Source organism: Heterodontus francisci, chromosome 11, assembly GCF_036365525.1.
Source record: "Heterodontus francisci isolate sHetFra1 chromosome 11, sHetFra1.hap1, whole genome shotgun sequence".
NCBI lineage: Eukaryota > Metazoa > Chordata > Chondrichthyes > Heterodontiformes > Heterodontidae > Heterodontus > Heterodontus francisci.
The window spans coordinates 87,399,396-87,420,787 of NC_090381.1; the positions used below are offsets into that span (position 1 = coordinate 87,399,396).

The following is a 21,392-nucleotide window of genomic DNA, read 5'->3' on the forward strand; positions in this document are numbered from 1 at the left end:
ATTGGAACCCCAGCTGTTTTTAATTTACTGAAATGACCTCTATCAGAAATTCAGTGTGCCTTTATCAAATTCACAGATAATACCAAACAAGGTTTTTTTTAAATTCATTCATGGGATGTGGGCATTGCTGGCTAGGACAGCATTTATTGCCCATCCCTAATTGCCATTGAGAAGGTGGTGGTGAGCCACCACATTGAACCGCTGCAGTCCATGTGGGGTAGGTACACCCACAGTGCTGTTAAGAAGGGAGTTCCAGGATTTTGACCCAGCATCAGTGAAGGAGTAGCGATAAGCTTCCAAGTCAGGATGGTGTGTGGCTTGGAGAGTAACTTGCAGGTGGTGGTGTTCCCATGCAACAGCTGCCCTTATCCTTCTAGGTGGTAGAGGATCGCAGGTTTGGAAGGTGCTGTCTAAGGTGTCTTGGTGCGTTGCTGCAGTGAATCTTGTAGATGGTACACACTGTTGCCACTGTGCGTCAGTGGTCAAGGGAGTAAATGTTTGTGGATGGGGTGCTAATCAAGCAGGCTGCTTTGTCCTGGATGGTGTCGAGCATCTTGAGTGTTGTTGGAGCTGCACCTATCCAGCCAAGTGTATTCCATCACACTCCTGACTTGTGCCTTGTAGATGGTGGACAGGCTTTGGGGAGTCAGGAGGTGAGTTACTCGCAACAGGATTCCTAGCCTCTGACCTGCTCTTGTAGCCACTGTATATCTATTGCTACTCCAATTCAGTTTCTGGTCAATGGTAACCCCCAAGATGTTGATGCTGGGGGATTCAGCAATCTTAATGCCATTGAATGTCAAGGGGAGATGGTTAGATTCTCTCTTGTTGGAGATGGTCATTGCCTGGCACTTGAGTGGCACGAATGTTATTCACCACTTATCAGCCCAAGCCTGGATATTGTGCAGGTCTTGTTGCATTTCTACACAGACTGCTTCAGTATCTGATGCTGAACATTGCGTAGTCATCAGAGAACATCCCCACCTCTGAGCTTAGGATGGAGGGAAGGTCATTGATGAAGCAGCTGAAGATGGTTGGGCCTCGGACACTACCCTGAGGAACTCCTGCAGTGATGTCCTGGAACTGAGATGATTGACCTCCAACAACCACAACCATCTTAATTAAAAGCAAAATGTTGCGGATGCTGGAAATCTGAAATAAAAGTAAGAAATGCTGGAACCACTCAGCAGATCTGGCAGCATCTGTGGAAAGAGAAGCAGAGTTAACGTTTCGGGTCAGTGACCCTTCTTCGGAACCACAACCATCTTCCTTTGCGCTAGGTATGACTCCAACCAGCGTAGAGTTTTCCCCCTGATTCCCGTTGACTCCAGTTTTGCTAGGGCTCCTTGGTGCCAGACATGGTCGAATGCTGCCTGAATGTCTAGGGCAGTCACTCTCACCTCACTTCTTGAGTTCAGCTCTTTTGTCCATGTTTGAACCCAGGCTGTAATGAGGTCAGGAGCTGAGTGGCCCTGGCAGAACCCAAACTGAGCCTCATTGAGCAGGTTATTGCTAAGCAAGTGCTGCTTGATAGCATGTCAATGACACTTTCCATCACTTTGCTGATGATCAAGAGTAGACTGATGGGGCAGTAATTGGCTGGGTTGGATTTGTCCTGCCTTTTGTGTACAGGACATACCTGGACAATTTTCCACATTGCCGGGGAGATGCCAGTGTTGTAGCTGTACTGGCACAGCTTGGCTCGGGGCACGGCAAGTTCTGGAGCACAGGTCTTCAGTACTATTGCTGGAATATTGTCAGGGCCCATAGCCTTTGCAGCTTACAGTGCCTTCAGTCATTTCTTGATACCACTTGGAGTGAATCGAATTGGCTGAAGACTGGCATCTGTAATGCTGGGGACTTCAGGAGGAGGCCAAGATGGATCATCCACTGGGCACTTCTGGCTGAAGATTGTTGCAAATGCTTCAGCCTTATCTCAGTCAGTGAAATTAGGCGAGGTAGTTCAGAAATGAGTGAACTGTGCAAACATTGTATGTGAGCACAACAATTGCAGATGAAGTTCATGCAAACAGTATAAAATACTGCATATGAAACAAAAAACCGGTAAACACACTTACTCCATGATTGGTTATGAAGTAGCTAGGGATGAAGTTGAAAAAGAACATTAGTGTCTTAACAGACATAATGATCAACATGCCCAACCAGTGCAGTGCAGCAATAAACAATGCCAGTGGAAATGTTGAACTACGTAGCCAAAATAGTACAATTCAAATCAAGGATGTCATGATCAAACTGTAGAATCCTCTGGACAGACCATACTATGAATACTGACCTCAGTTCTGCACATTGAGAAACAGGGTAACATTTAGACCCTGGAAGCAGTGCAAAGAAGAACCGAAGGGCTGATCTCTACTGTCGTGGTTCTGAGTGTTCAGCCTAAGAATTGATTGTAAAGAAGTATGTAAGAAATTTTTAAAACCTGCATTTCTTTCGCACTTTTTACAGCCTCAAGACATTTCAAAGTGTTTCATGATCAATGAAGTAGACTCACTCTTGTAAATGTAGGGAAAGATGGTAGCTAGTTAGTGCACAGCAAGGTCCAACAATCAGATAAATAATCAAATAATCTGTTTTTTAACTTTTATTTATATGATGTTGGTTGAGGAATAAATGTTGGCCTGAGCACTGGGAAACTACCCTGCTCTTCTTCGAATAGCACTATAGGATTTTATACGTTCACCTGAGCAGACAGATAGGGCATCTGTTTCCTGACTCATCCACAATAATGCAAGTGCAGCACACCCTTAGTATTGTACTGAAAAGCGCGGCCTAGATATATGCTCAAGTCTTTGAAGTTTGGTTTAAAGTTATGACCCTTAGACTCAGGCAAGAATGCTAAAACTGAGCGAAGGCTGACAAAGATAGTTAAGGAAATGGAAAAAGTAAATCTGGAATTTTACTTTAAATTAAATTGTGGGACTGAAACAAGGATGCCCATGTTCAAATTAGTAAAAGGAAAATTTAGGTCTGAAATCAGGGAGTTCTCTACAAAAATGTCTTGAGGTCTTTGGAATATATTAAAATAAGTAGAAAACCTCAAAACATGAACCCTTTTAAAATGTGCCATTTTATGATCACAGAAAAGCTTTTAGGTTTCAGACACCATTTAATAATGTTGGGTAGTTGGATGAAAGTTGAAGGAGGGGAACTACAAAGAGAGAGAAAATAAGTAGTAGGTGAGACAACATGATTTGTGCCTACTTCATTAGTTACCAATCACTGCACTGTGAAAGAAGTTGAAAGCCCTGGAGAACCTATATAGAAAGACAAGCAGTCAAGCTGAAAATCCAATCCAGCCTCACTGCCTCTCAACCTGTCAAATCTTTCAAAACAAGCCTTGTTCTGCCATGAAATGAGGCAACTGCTTTGTCTCCCAGTGGAGGCTCCACAACCCTTCAAAATGTATTTGACTAAATATTGCCTTTTCTTAACAAAAAAAATTAAGTCTTGTGTTTTATGTAACCTTGCTGTGCCCAAAATATAAATTATTTTAAAAAGTATGACAAAGTTAGCACTTTTTCTGAACTAACATTAATTAGAATACTTGCCATTGTCTTTTAGCCACTCAGCTGCTGCAAGCTTGAACTTGGTAACGTATGTTTCAAATATATTTTTTCCTTCACCTTGTTCAATTTTTTTGTTGAACTCCCTTTCAATAAATCTATGTATTTATTAAAATATATTTCCTCTTATCTATTTTCTTTCATTTTATTTTCCAACCTCCTCATCAACACCTAGTTGTGTAGAACATCTTTTTCATCAGGCATGAGGCAAGTGTGAGAGAATATCATTTCCTTTCTTTTGAGCTTGCGATCCTTTAAACAAAGAATACCCCACTTTTCCTCTTTGCTCCCATGATCCACTGAAGGTACCAATTAATGCTGGGATACAATGTCATGGGCATTGTCAACCCTATGGCTTCTTACCAATTCACCGTTCTTCATGTGTGATCCTAGAAAACGAATGTCCGAAGCCAACTTAACTTGGGGGCATCATAGGAATGCCCAATCAGATGACCGCACACTTATGCTTTCTAACAGGCGTTACTGAATATGATCAGCATTGAAGTCCTGTGACTTCTACCTCCTCTTAGCTCAGGACCCTGAGGCCAGTTGTTGCATCCTTGCTGCCACCCTGTAATTACCTTAATCATCAGAGACCACATGAACAAGTACAGAAAAAGACTCATTCAATGTAACTTCCCCAAGCCATCATCCCTATCCTACTTCCCCATACCCACAGCCATGTAATCTCCTAGAAGAGACAGCAAATAAAAAAACATTACCCCAATTTAGAAAAACTCAGGGAAATTTATCTCTAAACCCTGAAGACCCCATGTAAGCTTCAAGAGATCCTGTTGACTGGGTGAGACAATGCTCCCCTGCCCCTCCAACCATCCACTTATCTTCTTTTTTATATATATATATCTGTATGTTTTAGACACTTTCAGGAACTTTTCCAACTTCCTTTTGAATGCTTGCAGTGAATCTACACTAACTGCATGTGCCCACAAATTATTCCAGAGTATGAAGATACATAGTGTACAGACAGCAGAAACAGCAATATTGGAGAGTAGAACAGAAAAATCAGACTGAAGAGCCAGTACAAGTCGGGGCTATATATTAGAAGTGTTGAAAACTGTGCAAGTGTGAAAAAAGTAGATATGAAAGGATGAGATAGAATAGATAGAAGCAGACTGTTTTCAGTAATTGAGAGGTCACAAGAGCCTATAGATATAAGGTTACATGTACATGTAACAAAGGGCAAGAGAAACATCGTCACACAGTATTTCAAGGCTGTGGAATTCACCTCCAGGGCTTGTGGTGGAGTCAGAAACTATGCCAGCAATCAAGATTAGATTAGATAGTTGGATGAAGGAAAAGGGGTTGAGAGGATATGTAGTAACAAGGAGCGTGACATGTTGGAAGGTGGGCTGGAGTAACAAGATGACACCATTAATCATATATAGCTCAGTTCTTTAGAAACTACAATTCCCGTGTTGAATTACACATGTACAGATGTCAAAAAAGTAATGCTTTACATCAGAAATGTCCCCTTGATGCTTGGAGTGAGTAGTTGAAACAAGCAAACCAGCAAGATCCCAAAGTCAAAGGCTGAGTCTATGCTGAGTTACCTGTTCTCTGTCAGGGTGGCAGTTGCAGTATTGCAATTGGCTTGATTACTCTGGATGAGGATGTGAAATGTGGCCAGGATTCCCACTCCTAATTGCCATGCTGTATATGTCCTGTTGGAAGTGCAAGCATGTGGACAACACATGATCAAATTTGGCTGTGATGTATCCTCCAGTCCTATAGCCTGCTGCCAAGGCTCACACATAAAAAATGGAAACTTGGACAAGGTGCTGAAGAGTGCCCAAGACAAATATTACTGTACTCTGAGGGAGGTCAGATAGCTTCAGAAGAGAAGGGGCAGGGAGGGGAGAAAAATGGGAGACAAAAAGGATGATTTGTAGGAACAGGAAAAGGCCTTCTCACCCTATCCCTAAATTCCTTTTGTTTTCAAAAATTGTTTTTTGAAGGCTTTAATGCTATCTACATCAGTAGGATTCCCTGTTAAATTCTACAATTCAATCCTTCTTCCTGACATCGCATTTTTAAGTGTGCATCTCTTGGCAACTGCACCCTGAACAATTTGCTTGCATCAGTTTCCTTCATAATCTTGAAAAATTCAATTAGATTACCTAAAATTATTTCTCCATTTTAAAATATTCTTAGTTTCCTTGACCTTTCTGCATGATTTAAATTTCTGATAACTGGAGTCATAGAATAATACAGCTCAGAAAGAGGCCATTCGACCCATGATGTATGTGTCAGCTCTTTGATAGGGCTCTGTAATTAGTCCCATGCCCCTGCTCTTTCCCCAAAGCCCTGTAAATGTTTTCCCTCAAAGTATTTATCCAGTTCCCTTTTGAAAGTTACGATTGAATCTGCTTCCCCCACCCTCTCAGGCAGTACATGCCAGATCACAACAACTCGAGACATTAAAAAAAAGGTTCCTCAGGTCACCTCTGGTTCTTTTGCCAATAACCTTAAATCTGTGTCCTCTGCTTACCGATCCTTCTGCCACCGGAAACAGTTTCTTCTTATTTATTTTATTAAAACTATTCATGATTTTGAACACCTCTATTAAATCTCCTCATAACCCTCTTTGCTGTAAGGAGGGAAACCCCAACTTTTTAAATCTCTCCACATAGCTGAAGTCCCTCATCCTAAAAATTAATTTAGATTAAGTACTGTATGCCCATGTCCAGGTCATTAATATGTATCAATAATAGCAGTGGTCCTTGGGGACCCCTGGAGAACACCAGTGCATACCTGCCTTCAGTCTGAAAAACAACCTGTTATGCCAATGTGATTCATTGAATGATAATTTTCTTTGCTGGCTGGAGATCTGAATTTGTAATTTTTAAAGGCAATTTAAAAAGACAAACTGCTAGCAAAGTCATCCTTTCCGCTTAAGATGATCACCTAATTTGCTATACTGTATCCTGCATTGCAAAGGACTGTGAGGAGAGAGACAAAATGTCTGCTCAGTCCCCAGCAAGAACCAAGACCCAGGACCTTTAAAGGAACTACTTGTTCTCTCAGCAAGCAGAGAAATGCTGTTAACTGCTATGTTTGAATGTCTGAGTAACTATCATGTGACAAGCCCCTCCCCATCTATGGTTTTAAGCTGGTGTTTTCTTTGCAGCAAAGGAGATCTTTTCCACTCTGACATGTTTTTTTTTATTCATTCATGGGATGTGGGCATCGCTGGCCTGGCCAGCATTTATTGCCCATCCCTAATTGCCCTTGAGAAGGTGGTGGTGTGCTGCCTTCTTGAACCGCTGCAGTCCATGGGAGGTAGGTACACCCACAGTGCTGTTAGGAAGGGAGTTCCAGGGTTTTGACCCAGCGACAGTGAAGGAACAACGATATAGTTCCAAGTCAGGATGGTGTGTGACTTGGAGGGGAACTTGCAGGTGGTGGTGTTCCCATGCATTTGCTGCCCTTGTCCTTCTAGTTGGTAGAGGTCGTGGGTTTGGAAGGTGCTGTCTAAGGAGCCTTGGTGCATTGCTGCAATGCATCTTGTAGATGGTACACACTGCTGCCACTGTGCGTCGGTGGTGGAGGGAATGAATGTTTGTAGATGGGGTGCCAATCAAGCGGGCCGCTTTTTCCTGGATGATGTCGAGCTTCTTGAGTGTTGTTGGAGTTGCACTCATCCAGGCAAGTGGAGAGTATTCCATCACACTCCTGACTTGTGCCTTATAGATGGTGGACAGGCTTTGGGGAGTCAGGAGGTGAGTTACTCGCCTCAGGATTCCTAGCCTACGACCTGCTCTTGTAGCCACAGTATTTATATGGCTACTCCAGTTCAGTTTCTGGTCAATGGTAGCCCCTAGGATGTTGATAGTGGGGGATTCAGCAATGGTAATGCAGTTAAATGTCAAGGGGAGATGATTAGGTTCTCTGTTGTTGGAGATGGTCATTGCCTGGCACTTGTGTGCCGCGAATGTTACTTGCCACTTATCAGCCCAAGACTGGATGTTGTCCAGGTCTTGCTGCATTTCTACACAGACTGCTTCAGTATTTGAGGAGTCACGAATGGTGCTGAACATTGTGCAATCATCAGCGAACATCCCCACTTCTGACCATATGATTGAAGGAAGGTCATTGATGAAGCAGCTGAAGATGGTTGGGCCTAGGACTCTACCCTGAGGAACTCCTGCAGTGATGTCCTGGAGCTCAGAAGATTGACCTCCAACAACCACAACCATCTTCCTTTGCGCTAGGTATGACTCCAGCCGGCAGAGGGTTTTCCCCCTGACTCCCATTGACCTCAGTTTTGCTAGGGCTCCTTGATGCCATACTCGGTCAAATGCTGCCTTGATGTCAAGGGCCGTCACGCTCACCTCACCACTTGAGTTCAGCTCTTTTGTCCATGTTTGAACCAAGGCTGTAATGAGGTCAGGAGCTGAGTGGCCCTGGCGGAACCCAAACTGAGCATCACTAAGCAGCTGATTGCTAAGCAAGTGCCGCTTGATGGCACTGTTGATGACACCTTCCATCACTTTACTGATGATTGAGAGTAGGCGGATGGGGTGGTAATTGGTCGGTTTGGACTTGTCCTGCTTTTTGTGTACAGGACATACCTGGGCAATTTTCCACATTGCAGGGTAGATGCCAGTGTTGTAGCTGTACTGGAACAGCTTGGGTAGGGGTGCAGCAAGTTCTGGAGCACGGGTCTTCAGTACTATTGCCAGAATATTGTCAGGGCCCATTGCTTTTGCAGTATCCAGTGCCTTCAGTCGTTTCTTGATATCACACGGAGTAAATCGAATTGGCTGAAGTCTGGCATCTGTGATGCTGGAGACTTCAGGAGGAGGCCGAGATGGATCATCAACTTGGCACTTCTGGCTGAAGATTGTTGCAAATGCTTCTGCTTTATCTTTCGCACTGATGTGCTGGGCTCCCCCATCATTGAGGATGGGGATATTTGTGGAGCCCCCTCTTCCAGTTAGTTGTTTAATTGTCCACCACCATTCACGGCTGGATGTGGCAGGACTGCAGAGCTTAGATCTGATCCGTTGGTAATGGGATCGCTTAGCTCTGTCTAACGCATGCTGCTTACACAGTTTGGCACGCAGATAATCCTGTGTTGTAGCTTCACCAGGTTGACACCTCATTTTGAAGTCTGCCTGGTGCTGCTCCTGGCATGCCCTCCTGCACTCTTCATTGAACCGGGGTTGATCTCCAGGCTTGATGGTAATGGTAGAGTGGGGGATATGCCGGGCCATAAGGTTACAGATTGTGATCGAGTACAATTCTGCTGCTGCTGATGGCCCACAGCACTTCATGGAAGCACAGTTTTGCATTGCTAGATCTGTTCAAACTCTATCCCATTCAGCACGGTGGTAGTGTCACACAATACAATGGAGGGTATCCTCAATGTGAAGGCGGGACTTCATCTCCACAGGGACTGTGCGGTGGTCACCCCTACCAATATTATCATACAGATGCATCTGCAGCAGACAGATTGGTGAGGATGAGGTCAAGTATGTTTTCCCCTCTTATTGGTTCCCTCACCACCTGCCACATATCCAGTCTAGCAGATATGTCCTTTAGGACTCGGCTAGCTCGGTCAGTAGTGGTGCTACAGAGCCACTCTTGGTGATGGACATTGCAGTCTCCCACCCAGAGTACATTTTGTGCCCTTGCCATCCTCAGTGCTTCCTCCAAGTGCTGTTCGACATGGAGGAGTACTGACTCATCAGCTGAGGGAGGGCGGTAGGTGGTAATCAGCAGGAGGTTTCCTTGCCCATGTTTGATATGATGCCATGAGACTTCATGGGGTCCGGCGGCGATGTTGAGGACTCCCAGGGCAACTCCCTCCCTACTGTATACCACTGTGCCACCACCTCTGGAGGGTCTGTCCTGCCAGTGGGACAGGACATATCCAGGGATGGTGATGGCAGTGTCTGGGACATTGTCTGTAAGGTATGATTCTGTGAGTATGACTATGTCAGGCTCTTGCTTGACTAGTCTGTGGGACAGCTCTCCCAACTTTGGCATAAGCCCCCAGATGTTAGTAAGGAGGACTTTGCAGGGTCGACAGGGCTGGGTTTGCCGTTGTCGTTTCCGGTGTCTAGGTTGATGGCGGGTGGTCCGTCCGGTTTCATTCTTTTTTATTGACTTGGTAGCGGTTAGATACAACTGAGTGGCTTGCTCGGCCATTTCAGAGGGCATGTAAGAGTCACCCACATTGCTGTGGGTCTGGAGTCACATGTAGGCCAGACCAGGTAAAGACAGCAGATTTCCTTCCCTAAAGGACATTAGTGAACCAGATGGGTTTTTACAACAATCAACAATGGTTTCATGGCCATCATTAGACTAGCTTTTAATTCCAGATTTATTAATTGAATTCAAATTCCACCTTCTGCTATGGTGGGATTTGAACCCATGTCCCCAGAGCAATACCCTGGCTCTCTGGGTTATTAGTCCAGTGACAATACCACTACGCCACTGCCTCCCCTGTGCAAACCATAAGTGGGGGTCTTTCTCTCTCTCTCTCTGCCCCTCTCCCCCTGCATTCCAGCTTGAAAGCTTTCAAATCCTGCATGTTAACTGATCATCTTTGCATACTGTGGCTATAATCAGAAACTCCATTGGAGGAAATCTTCTGCATCGCTATCAACAAGAGACGCACCGAACCAGTCATCTACCTCTTCAAACTAAAAGCCTCAGGACCACTGAATTCAGCTGTAAGCCAGCTGAATCACCAAACTTCACATACTGTATACCTTTCTTATGGACTCTAATTCAACAAATTTATTTTTCCCCACTCCGTAACCTATTTATGTGTGTAAACCTCTAGTGTGTGTGTGAGAGTGTAAGTTAGTGCCTTGTTTATTATTTTATTAGTTTGGTTTAGGTACAATAAAGTTAATCTGTAATTGTTGGGTTTATCTTTCTTCCCTTTTTAAAAATATTTTCAATCTTCCAGTCCTCTAAAACCACCCCCATATCTAAGGAGGATTGGAAGATTGTGGCCAGAGCCTCTGCATTTTCCATCCTTTCTTCCCTCCGTCACCTAGGATGCATCCCATCCGAACAGAGTGACTTTTCTACCTTGAGCACTACTAACCTTTTAACTACCTTCTCTATTTTTATTCCATCCAATACTGCTACTGCCTCCTCCTTTACTGTTACATTGATAGCATCTTCTTGTCTAGTAAAGTTAGATGCAAACTATTCATTTAGTACCTCAGCCATGCCCTCTTCTTCCACAACAATATCTCCTTTTTGGACCCACCCTTCCTTTGATTACCCTTTTACTATTTATATGTTTATGAAAGACTTTTGCGTTCCCTTTAAGGTTAGCTCCTAATCGATTTTCGTACCCTCTCTTTGCTCCTTTTATTCCCATTTTTAGATATCCTCTGTACCTTCTGTATTCAGTTTGGTTCTCTACTGTACTATGAACCTTATATTTGTGAAAAGTCTTTCTCTGTCTAATTTTATTCTTTGCATCTTTAGTCATCCAGGGACCTTTAGCTTTGGATACCTTCCTTTCCCCATTTTGGGAATCCATCTCTTTTGTACACGAACCATCTGGTCTTTGACGACCTCCCATTGTTCAATTACTGCTTTGCCTACCAATGTTTTATTCAATCTACTTGAGCAGGTCCCTTTTCAACACCGAAGTTAACCCTCCTTCAGTTTAGTATTTTAACACTTGCTTGTGCCTTGTCCTTTTCCATAAACCATTCTAATCCTGATCATATTATGATCAATGTTTCCCAAACACTCCATCACTGAAACTTGCCCCACTTCATTCCCCAGCTCTACTTCCTTCCTCGTTGGGCTGGAAACACACTGGTCAAGAAAGTTCTCTTATACACATTTCAGGAATTTCTCCCCTTCTTTGCCCTTTACACTGTTAGTATCCCAGTCTATTTCATCCTTTTTTTCCATATCTGTCCCCTTCCTGTGATTATTTGATAGAACTGCACACGGTACTCCAGGTAGGGTATGACCAACGATTTGTGTATTTGATAAGCTTATACCAAAAGTTCAAAAATTATACATTTTTTCTAGCTTGAAGTATAAATCAGCTCACATTCAGCCTCGTAAGAAATGAATAGTTCATTCCAAATTATCACCTGCAAGGTAGGTGATTAATAAATTTTCCAAGGAACAAACATGCTATTCAGAAATTCATGCTGGATATAACACCCCCTTCATTATCACAAACTGGAAGCATTAGTCACCATATGTCAAATACATTTCAGTTAGAGCCAGAATTCACTCCATTCTCATTGTTTTCCTGCCTGAATGCCTTTTCTTCTTGATGGTTCTAGGATAAAGGTAACCTTCATTGTATTTTGCCAACTTTAAAATTCCTGTTATTTATTATTTTAAACCATTTGAAAATGTGTTCTCTGTCCAGCTGTACCTATCCATTTTATATAATTTATCTTTGTATATAATCAGGATCAGTGTTTAAACCTACAGTTTCCTTCTGCTGTCTGCCTCTGAAGCCCAATCCACACTGAAGCCTATTTAAATCTCCTGGTATATTAATTTTCATCATCTCCCGAACACATTTATTTTTATATCCTTGTTTTGCAAACGGTATATGTGTATTAGAAAGTGTATAATAATTTTTTCTTTTATTTGTTAAGAAGAATATGAAATAAATTAGATTAAGTTGACATAGCTATACAACATTAAACTTCCAACGCAGAAGCTGATGAGTTTAGGTGCTGTAATCGTATCCAATGTTGTTGATTCCCAACACGCAGGTCTTGCATACTAACCACCGACGAGTATAAAATGAGTGGCTCCAACAGCAGCAGGGACCTAATTTTTGTGGGTTTGCATTCTGCTACTAGAAGCACAACCTCACCCATGACTGGCTTAAACATACCAACGTCAATACATTGCATGGGGCTAGCCCTTTAAAATGTGATCCATGTTAAAACAGAATATTTATGCTGTCATTATAGACTGTGTACATAGATGCAAAAATGCAAAGGATTGTAAGCAGAAAATCTTCAAAAATGGAGAATAATGGTTCTTTGATGCATACATGAGCAGGGCACCTCACCATGCACAGAAGAGCTGGCCTCCATGTTCCTAAGTTTCAACCTACAGACATTCAAAATATGAAAAATGGAGAATGATACAAGAAAATTGTTTTGGTCTCATTATCCCAGCACCCAAACTGCTCTGGCCATGAGGTAAAAAGCCTGTAAAGTACGGTTCTAACCTGTTTATCTGCTGTCACTGGCCAGAGTTCGCAAATTCTTTCCTATGGTACTTTTGAAGCAGTATCCTGCTGCAGAACACTGCACAGGCAAGAACTGCATTGCATTCTGTAGAAGTGTTGGCTAATAACTGTGTAATCTAAGCTCCAGACTGTCCCAGTTGGAAACCAAAAGAAGAAACTGTTGAAGGGAAGAAGTAACAAGATTGAACAAGAGAGATTCTTCCATGGCTCAGTGTGTAAAACATGAAGCTCAGGAAGATCCTGGGTTTGCTCCTTGGTCTGCACAAAGTTACCTGATACCAATTTTCCCTCTTTCCCTGTAGTAATGCATGTGTTCCCTGCTTAATGCTTCCCCGCAGCAACCCAGCTAAGATCAGGGTTTCAGTGATAAAGGAGAATTGTTGGTACTAACCCAAAGTGGTTAAAGGAAGAAGAATGCCTCTTCTTTAAAACATTATACTGCCAAATCTTTGATACCACTTCATCGCCAATATTGACTTCCTCCGAATCTCCGGTGATGCCCAGAGTGCCTGATCAAAGCCCACTGTTAATAAATTACTGATGCTATCTGCTTCTTGACTCACCAATGATCATTTTTCTGTGTCAAGTTCTGATTTGTGAGAAGCATAGTGATCCAAAGCTAGGTGTCCTTAAAGTTCAGAACATCGTAAAAGTTCAGTTTGCTGCTACTTTCTCGCCCCCAACTATAAGTAAGTCTGCAGTGGGTGAGGAGTGTAACCATTTATGCATTCAATTTGTTTTTTAAATTTGTATCTGATTGGTATCTTGGGAGATCTAGTTAATATCTAAAAGTCTTGCATCCAGCATGTGTTCATCACACATTCAAAATATCCAGCAAACAAAAGATTCAGATTCTCTCTATCAAAAAAAATGTACTTTATTCTTTTGGAACAAATCTTCTACAAACATTTTCTAAATCCTTTCAGCAGCGATGCTCACTACTCTACACCCAAGCATCCACTTCTCCCAAGCATAACCCCAAACTTACCATGAGCAAAATTACAGGTGATCAGCTAGTAATAAAAATACTTAGTCCTACATAAAATAGTTGATCGCCAATATTGACTTCCTCCGAATCTCCGGTGATGCCCAGAGTGCCTGATCAAAGCCCTCAGAAAAGCAGAAACTGTTAATGTGATGCCATTATAATGGCAGTAACTAAGTGCCCTCAGCTTGATTTCAGAACTGATTATATTGTGTTAGTTTGTTCTGGGTACATAGAAGCATTTGGTAATGTAGAGATAACATAAAAAGGTTCTATATAATCAGAGATAGAGAGCAGGCAAGTATAAATGGGATCTACAACAGGATCAACTTCAGTATAGCTTGGGACTATTCCAAGTTATTAATATTTAACCCACTTCCACTCCCTTGCCCCCAACTGCATAGCCTCTTTGCCGCTAACAAATATACAAACCTAATTTTGGTCAGTTGCATGACTTTATTTCTTTTATAGCACTTCTTGTCCATCTCACACAAGCAATGTTAGGCCATTAAATATTATCTCAGAGAGAAGGTAAAAAGGAAAAATGTCATAGTGGTTAATGCTGCTCTCCAATGTGACATATTGTAGATCCAGTACTAACCATGGCAAGGGAATTAATTCTTCTAATGAGCTAACCCGTTTCACTTTTTTTTAGAAAAGTTATAGAAATGAATAGAGGTGAAGTGAAGCCAATCTATTGATTTACAATCTCATCTGAAAAGCTACATATGAGGTAATAAACACTAGCCAGATTGTTCTAATTAAATCTGTACTGAGCTTCAGCTTTGTATCAACCTTCAGGGCTTCAGGCATAATGTTTTCATAAAAATATTAAAAAGACAGTATACAAAAAAGTGGAAATTGTATATTTTTCAGTTATTTAATCTGATAAAGGTAATATTTTAGAAATTCACAGGTATCGGAAAACAGTTATTCTACCACAATGGAGAATGCTTCAGTTAGCCAGTATTGAGCAGGTATTTGTCTGTGAGCAGATTAGTCACCTTATAACGCCGTGGTAAGCAATCACAAAGTTGATTTTGCTGTTACCACGTTTTCAGACAGGTGTTATTTAACAAAATAAATACATTCAAATTGATGTACTTACTGGGGTACCTATTATTTGGAGCAGCATTAAATAGATTGATAAACAATATCAGTGCATTGTTATCTGTGAGCAGATCAGTGGTTTCCTAAGCTTTGTTAGCCAATCATGGAGTTGACTTTGCCTCCCCATACCTTCAGGTAATTGTGTTACAGAAGTATCCTATCTGAAAATAGTTTCTTAAACACTTGTATCACATATTTAGGTTTACACTTAAGATGCAGGTTTTGTACTGGAAAGAGTGAGCTTTTATTTATATCGCACTTTATCACATCCTCAGTATACCCCAGAGTGTTTCATAACCAATTAATTACTTTGAAGTGCAATCAATGTTGTTTTGTAGACCATGAACAGCAATTTAGATTAATCTGTTCTTTGCAGGTGTTCGTTAAGGAAGAAATCTTGAGACATTGGGAGAGCTCACTGCTCTTTGAAAAGTGACTTGGGAACTTTTATGTCTACCTGAATTAGCAGGCAGGACCTTGGTATAATGTCTCATTTGAAAGATAGCACATCCAACAAACCAACAATGTAGCATTCCCTCAAAACTGTACTGAACTGTCAGTCCAGACTATGTGCTCAAGTTTTGAAGTCGAACTTGAATGAGCAATCTAATAACTCAAAGACAAGAGTGCTATCAAGTGAGTCAAGCTGGTATTAAGTAAAACAAAAACAGAAAATGCTGGAAATGCTCAACCGGCTAGGCAGCATCTGTGGAGAGAGAAACAAAGTTAATGTTTCAAGTCAATGACCTTTTGTCAGAACTGGAAAAAGTTAGAGATATAACAGGTTTTAAAGCAAGTACAGAGGCGGGGAAGGGGGTAGTGGATGGGGTAGAACAAAAGAGGAGGTCTGTGATCGGGTGGAAGGCAGGAGAGATGAAACGACAAAAGGGATGATGGTGCAGGCAAAGGTGGGTAGGAATGAGATGGGTCTAATATAGTATTTTGTTAATGTTTGTCGTTATCCAAAGTTCTGATGAAAGGTTATTGACCTGACGCATTAACTTTGGGCTGAATTTTTCTGGTCCATTGGAGGTGGTCCAGGAAGTGGGAATATCAGAATATTAGGTTGGAAGATGTTGAGATGGAAGCCCAACGTCTTCACATCAGAAACAGATATAGCAAATGGTGACCAGCATTACAGGAGGACCTCGTGTTTGGACTCGGCGGGCAGGTAATTCAGCCAATTTAAAAGGTAATTAACTGCAACTTTACAAGGGTTTTCAGATTTTACCACAAGTACCTGTAAACCATGGGGTTTCAGAGCCTCACCAGCTATAAGGAGGCAGTGAACTAGCAGAAGTTCAATTCTGGCTCTAAACAGCAGCCTCGTGAGTCATAATGTGCCTTGCCAGGGAAGGTGGAACAGCATAGGCATTGGCAAAGTCATTGGGAAGAAGAGGAAAAGGAGTCAAAGCTGCAGGAGCATACCGCCAGAGTGACATATCGAAGGTGGCACTTGTATAAGCAAAGCAGGGGTGGAAAGAGGTCCTGGAAACCAAGTGAATCTGGATGCCATGGGCCTTGTCCATTCATATTTTGGTCCTTCCAGTGATGAGAAGCAGCAGAGAGGGAGAGAGCTGTAGCCACAGGCAGCAGGGCAGCAGCAGCGCCAGCCTTGGCGGGAAGGGGACTGGGCTGGAGGAGAAGAATGTAGAGGGTCTCACAACCAGCCTCCTATGCGGAGAAGAGGTTACCCGCCAGAGGTCTACTGATCGAGGTGCAGCTATCTTCAAATGTTGGAGCAGCAGTGTTGCCGAGGACTCCGCCTCTCTAGGGAGATTATCACAGAGCTGTGCGACAATGATGGAGAAAGAGATGAGCTCCATGGGAAGTGATGGCCACCCCAATGCTTGTGGCATTGAAGAACACCATGGCACTGAATTTCTACACCTCAGGATCATTCCAGAGATATGTGCAAGATCTCCCAGTCTGCAACTCCTCGCTGCATCAAGATGGTCACCAATGCCATGTTCAAGAGGGCCAGCCAATACGTGCATTTTCGCACCTATCCAGACAGTCAGGCTGAGAGGGTCACAGGGTCCAGGGCCATTGAAGTGTTCCTCCAGGTGCAGGATGTCATCAACTGCATGCATGAGGCCATCAAGGCTCCCACTGACCAGCCTGCTGCTTTCATCAACAGGAAGAGCTTCCACTCAATCAATGTGCAGCTGGTCTGTGACAACCGCAAGTGCTTCCTGCAGGTGTGTGCACAGTTCCCGGGAAGCTGCCCCATTGCCTACATACTAAGGCAGTCCCATTTGCAAGACCTTTTTAGGCCCTCCGTGTGCCTTCAAGGATGGAGACTGGGTGACAGGAGTTGCCCATTGAATATGGGGCTATGACACCTGCGAGGAACCCTAGCATTGCTGCAGAGGAGAGGTACAACCTGCCATGGCACAAATCGAGTGACCATCCAGCAGGCAGTTCTGATGCCTAGACAGATCTGGTGGCGCGTTTCATTGTGACCCAGCAAGCATTTTGCACATCATAGTGGTTTGCTGTTCCCTCTGCAACTTGGCACTCCGGAAGGGAGAGCAACTGAACAATGAGGATATCGTTGATTATGATGCCTCTTCCAATGATGAGATGGAGGAAAATGATGACCAGGCACAGAATGCTGATGAGGCCCAGGCACCATACAAGACACACAAGGGATGCTCGGGAAACATTAATACAAGCATGGTTCACACAATCCATACTAACAGATACATGCAATCTAATAAAGCTTTTGCACTCTGCAGCCTTCTTGCAGCCTCCTTCATTACCCTTGCCATTTACCACCTCCCAGTTAGACATTAAACTGCAGCATGGGGAATGCATCGACCTCACTTTGTGTGCTCCCACCCATCAAACCCTTTGCCAGGGTGCTCCTGAAGTCCCAGCAGCCCACGAGAAATGCAAGGAGACCTCTTGCCTTGCCACATCAGTCACTTAATGGTTCTACAAAAGATTGCAAGGCTCCATAACTCCAGAAAAAAGTAACCCGTGAACCCGGAGTGCAGCTAGGTGCTCTTCTTAAATCTCTTGCGTGTTCTCCTACATGGTGCACCCCCAGCACTAGCAGCTGAGGTGGAGGCAGGCTGTTGACTGCTGCCCTGTGGCTTGGGCTGACCTTGGCCATCATCCTCTGGCTGCCTGAGACCTGGAGGGCTCCGGCATGTTGAGGACTTCCTGCACAAGTGCAGGAGCCTACTCTGTCATCGCGGCTTAGTAAGGCACTGTTGTTACTGACGGGGGCCAGGGGTCGCTGTTCATGCCAGGAACAGCAGGAGAGGAGCCCTTAGCTGCATCAGGCAACTGCTCCTCTGCTTTTTAAGAGACACCTGTACCTCCCTGCTCACCTGAGGAGTGCGAAGATCTGACTGTGTGTCCAGCATCTCACCCCCTCTCACCAAGCCATTGCTGTACAAAGCTCACGGAGTTGGCGATGGCATGCAGGTCCGTGTGCATCTCTGGCACCCACTGTGGTTTGCTGGATATGACTGTCCATGAGGGTCACCAATCCCCCAATGGAGGAAGTCAAGCACTACAATGCCAGAGACATGGCGGCACTCATGGCCTGGATGGACTCCTCCACCATCCATACCGGGATGCGCATAGCCCCTGGAAGCGCCGCCAGATGTTCCCTCACCTTACGCTGTAGTTCCAGCATCTGCTGCCTTGGTGATGACTCCACAGGCATGTCTTTAGCCTAAGGCTCAGCACTGAGGGGCCCTCCTATGGTCCTCCACGTGTCAGTGGCCTCACTGTCACATCCTCTGTCACCTGCTTGGGCACATATGAGGTGTGCTCACCAGATTGTGATCCTAGATCTATTCGTGAATGAATATCCACCAACATGAGAGTATTTACCCTGGCAGAGGTTGCCAGGGGATGATGTGATGATGCATCCTCTGAGGCTTCCTCCTCCTCCTCAGAGGTGGATGGCTGACTCCCAGTCTCTTGAGCTGTCTGGTCTTGTCTTTAATCTTCAGTCTCATGCAGATCAATTAGAGGATAATGCATATTCTATCATGCCCTTCAGTCCATTCCTAGTGTGGAGCTCCATGTGACCTGTGTTGGCACATGAGCACTATGCCTCATGTTTGCCAGCGGCTCTCTTGTACTCATCCATTAGGCCACGCACTCTTGTGCCACTCTCCCATTTCACCATCTGCGATGGAGCGGCCCCTAAGCTCTAGTGCCTGCTGCTCCATTGGGATCAGGATCGTGAGGTTTGGGATGCCACCTCCAGTCTTTGCCCTTTCGATTGCATTGTGGGCTGTCTTTTCCTGCATTGTTAGTAACCCGACAAAGAGACACATGTCACTTCTGCTGGGGCCGTCTGACTATCCATGATGGTGCCACATGAATGCCTCCTACATGTGACCACTCAGAAGCGGCAGTGCAGTAGTCAACTGTGACGAACCGGGGCCATTCACCAATATGCTGCCATGCCTGCCACAGCCAGTGCTGCTGTTTGGCCATTGCCAGTAGCTGGGTGGGCATGCCCTTTGTACCAATCTCACATTCACCCCTAGTCACATTTAAGGCTGCAGGGTTGACTGTGTGCTGCAGTCACAATAAATGTGGCATTATTGTGATAAAGATGGGCAATAAATGCTGCCCTAGCCAGCGACGCCCACATCCCATGAACGTGTAATTAAAAAGTCACCTTGGCAGAAAGCATGAGGTCATTGACCCTCTTGTGGCACTGCAACCAGATTCAAGGGACAACCTCATGTTTTAGACCTCCTCTGCGATCTCCATCCAGGTTTGCTTGGTTTGACGGACCTGTCGCCTCCTCCCATTACAGACCTCCCTCCTTGTCTGCGCAGCCTGAAGGACAACCCACAGAGAGGCATGAGTGAACTGTGGGGCCAATCTGGATCGCAGTTCCGCCATGCTTAGATCTCCAGTGCTGCTCAGGTCTTCGCTGCTGCCCAGGTCTTCACTGCTGCTCAGGTCCGCAGTGCTGCACAGGTCTTCACTGCTGCCCAGGTCTTCACTGCTGCTCAAGTCCGCAGTGCTGCCCAGGTCTTCACTGCTGCTCAGGTCCGCAGTGCTGCACAGGTCTTCACTGCTGCCCGGGTCTTCACTGTTGCTCAGATCCGCAGTCCTGCACAGGTCTTCACTGCTGCACAGGTCTTCACTGCTGCTCAGGTCCACAGTGCTGCCCAGGTCTTCACTGCTGCTCAGGTCCACAGTGCTGCCCAGGTCTTCACTGCTGCTCAGGTCCGCAGTGCTGCACAGGTCTTCACTGCTGCCCAGGTCTTCACTGCTGCTCAGGTCCTCACTGCTGCTCATGTCCACAGTGCTGCACAGATCTTCACTGTTGCCCAGGTCTTCACTGCTGCTAAGGTCCACAGTGCTGCACAGGTCTTCACTGCTGCTCAGGTCTACAGTGCTGCTCAGCTCTTCACTGCTGCACAGGTCTTCACTGCTGCTCAGGTCTGCAGTGCTGCTCAGCTCTTCACTGCTGCCCAGGTCTTCACTGCTGCTCAGGTCTGCAGTGCTGCCCAGGTCTTCACTGCTGCTCAGGTCTGCAGTGCTGCTCAGCTCTTCACTGCTGCCCAGGTCTTCACTGCTGCTCAGGTCTGCAGTGCTGCCCAGGTCTTCACTGCTGCTCAGGTCTGCAGTGCTGCTCAGGTCTTCACTGCTGCTCAGGTCTTCACTGCTGCCCAGGTCTTCGCTGCTGCCCAGGTTTTCGCTGCTGCCCAGGTCTTCGCTACTGGCCATGTCCGCAGTGCTGCCCAGGCCTTCACTGCTGCCCAGGCCTTTGCTGCTGCTCAGGTCTTCACTGCTGCTCAGATCTGCAGTTCTGCTCAGGTCTTCGCTGCTGCTCATGTCCACAGTGCTGTTCAGGTCTTCGTTGCTGCCCAGGTCTTCGCTGCTGCTCAAGTCTTCACTGCTGCTCAGATCCGCAGTTCTGCTCAGGTCTTCGCTGCTGGCCATGTCCGCACTGCTGCCCAGACCATCGCTGCTGCTCAGATCCGCAGTGCTTCTCAGGTCTTCGCTGCTGGCCCTGTCCACACTGCTGCCCAGGTCTTCGCTGCTGCTCAGGGCTTCACTGTTGCTCAGGTCTTCACTGATGCTCAGGTCTGCAATGCTGCTCAGGTCTTCGTTGCTGCCCAAGTTTTCGCTGCTGCTCAAGTCTTCACTGCTGCTCAGATCTGCAGTTCTGCTCAGGTCTTCACTGCTGCTCACGTCCACAGTGCTGTTCAGGTCTTCGTTGCTGCCCAGGTCTTCGCTGCTGCTCAAGTCTTCACTGCTGCTCAGATCCGCAGTTCTGCTCAGGTCTTCGCTGCTGCCCTGGTCTTCACTGCTGCCCAGGTCTTCGCTGCTGCTCAGGGCTTCACTGTTGCTCAGGTCTTCACTGCTGCTCAGATCCGCAGTTCTGCTCAGGTCCGCAGTGCTTCTCAGGTCTTTGCTGCTGGCCCTTTCCACACTGCTGCTCAGGTCTTCACTGCTGCTCACGTCCACAGTGCTGTTCAGGTCTTTG

The 21,392-nt window shown here is 45.1% G+C and overlaps 1 protein-coding gene across 1 annotated transcript in view; it reads left to right on the forward strand.

Moving 5' to 3' along the window:
- Positions 1–21,392, forward strand: part of ece2a (endothelin converting enzyme 2a) — a 297,773-nt gene that overhangs the window by 186,879 nt on the left and 89,502 nt on the right. Inside the window, 1 exon segment of the mRNA XM_068041679.1 lies at positions 12,018–12,022. Coding sequence (XP_067897780.1) covers positions 12,018–12,022 — 5 coding nt within the window.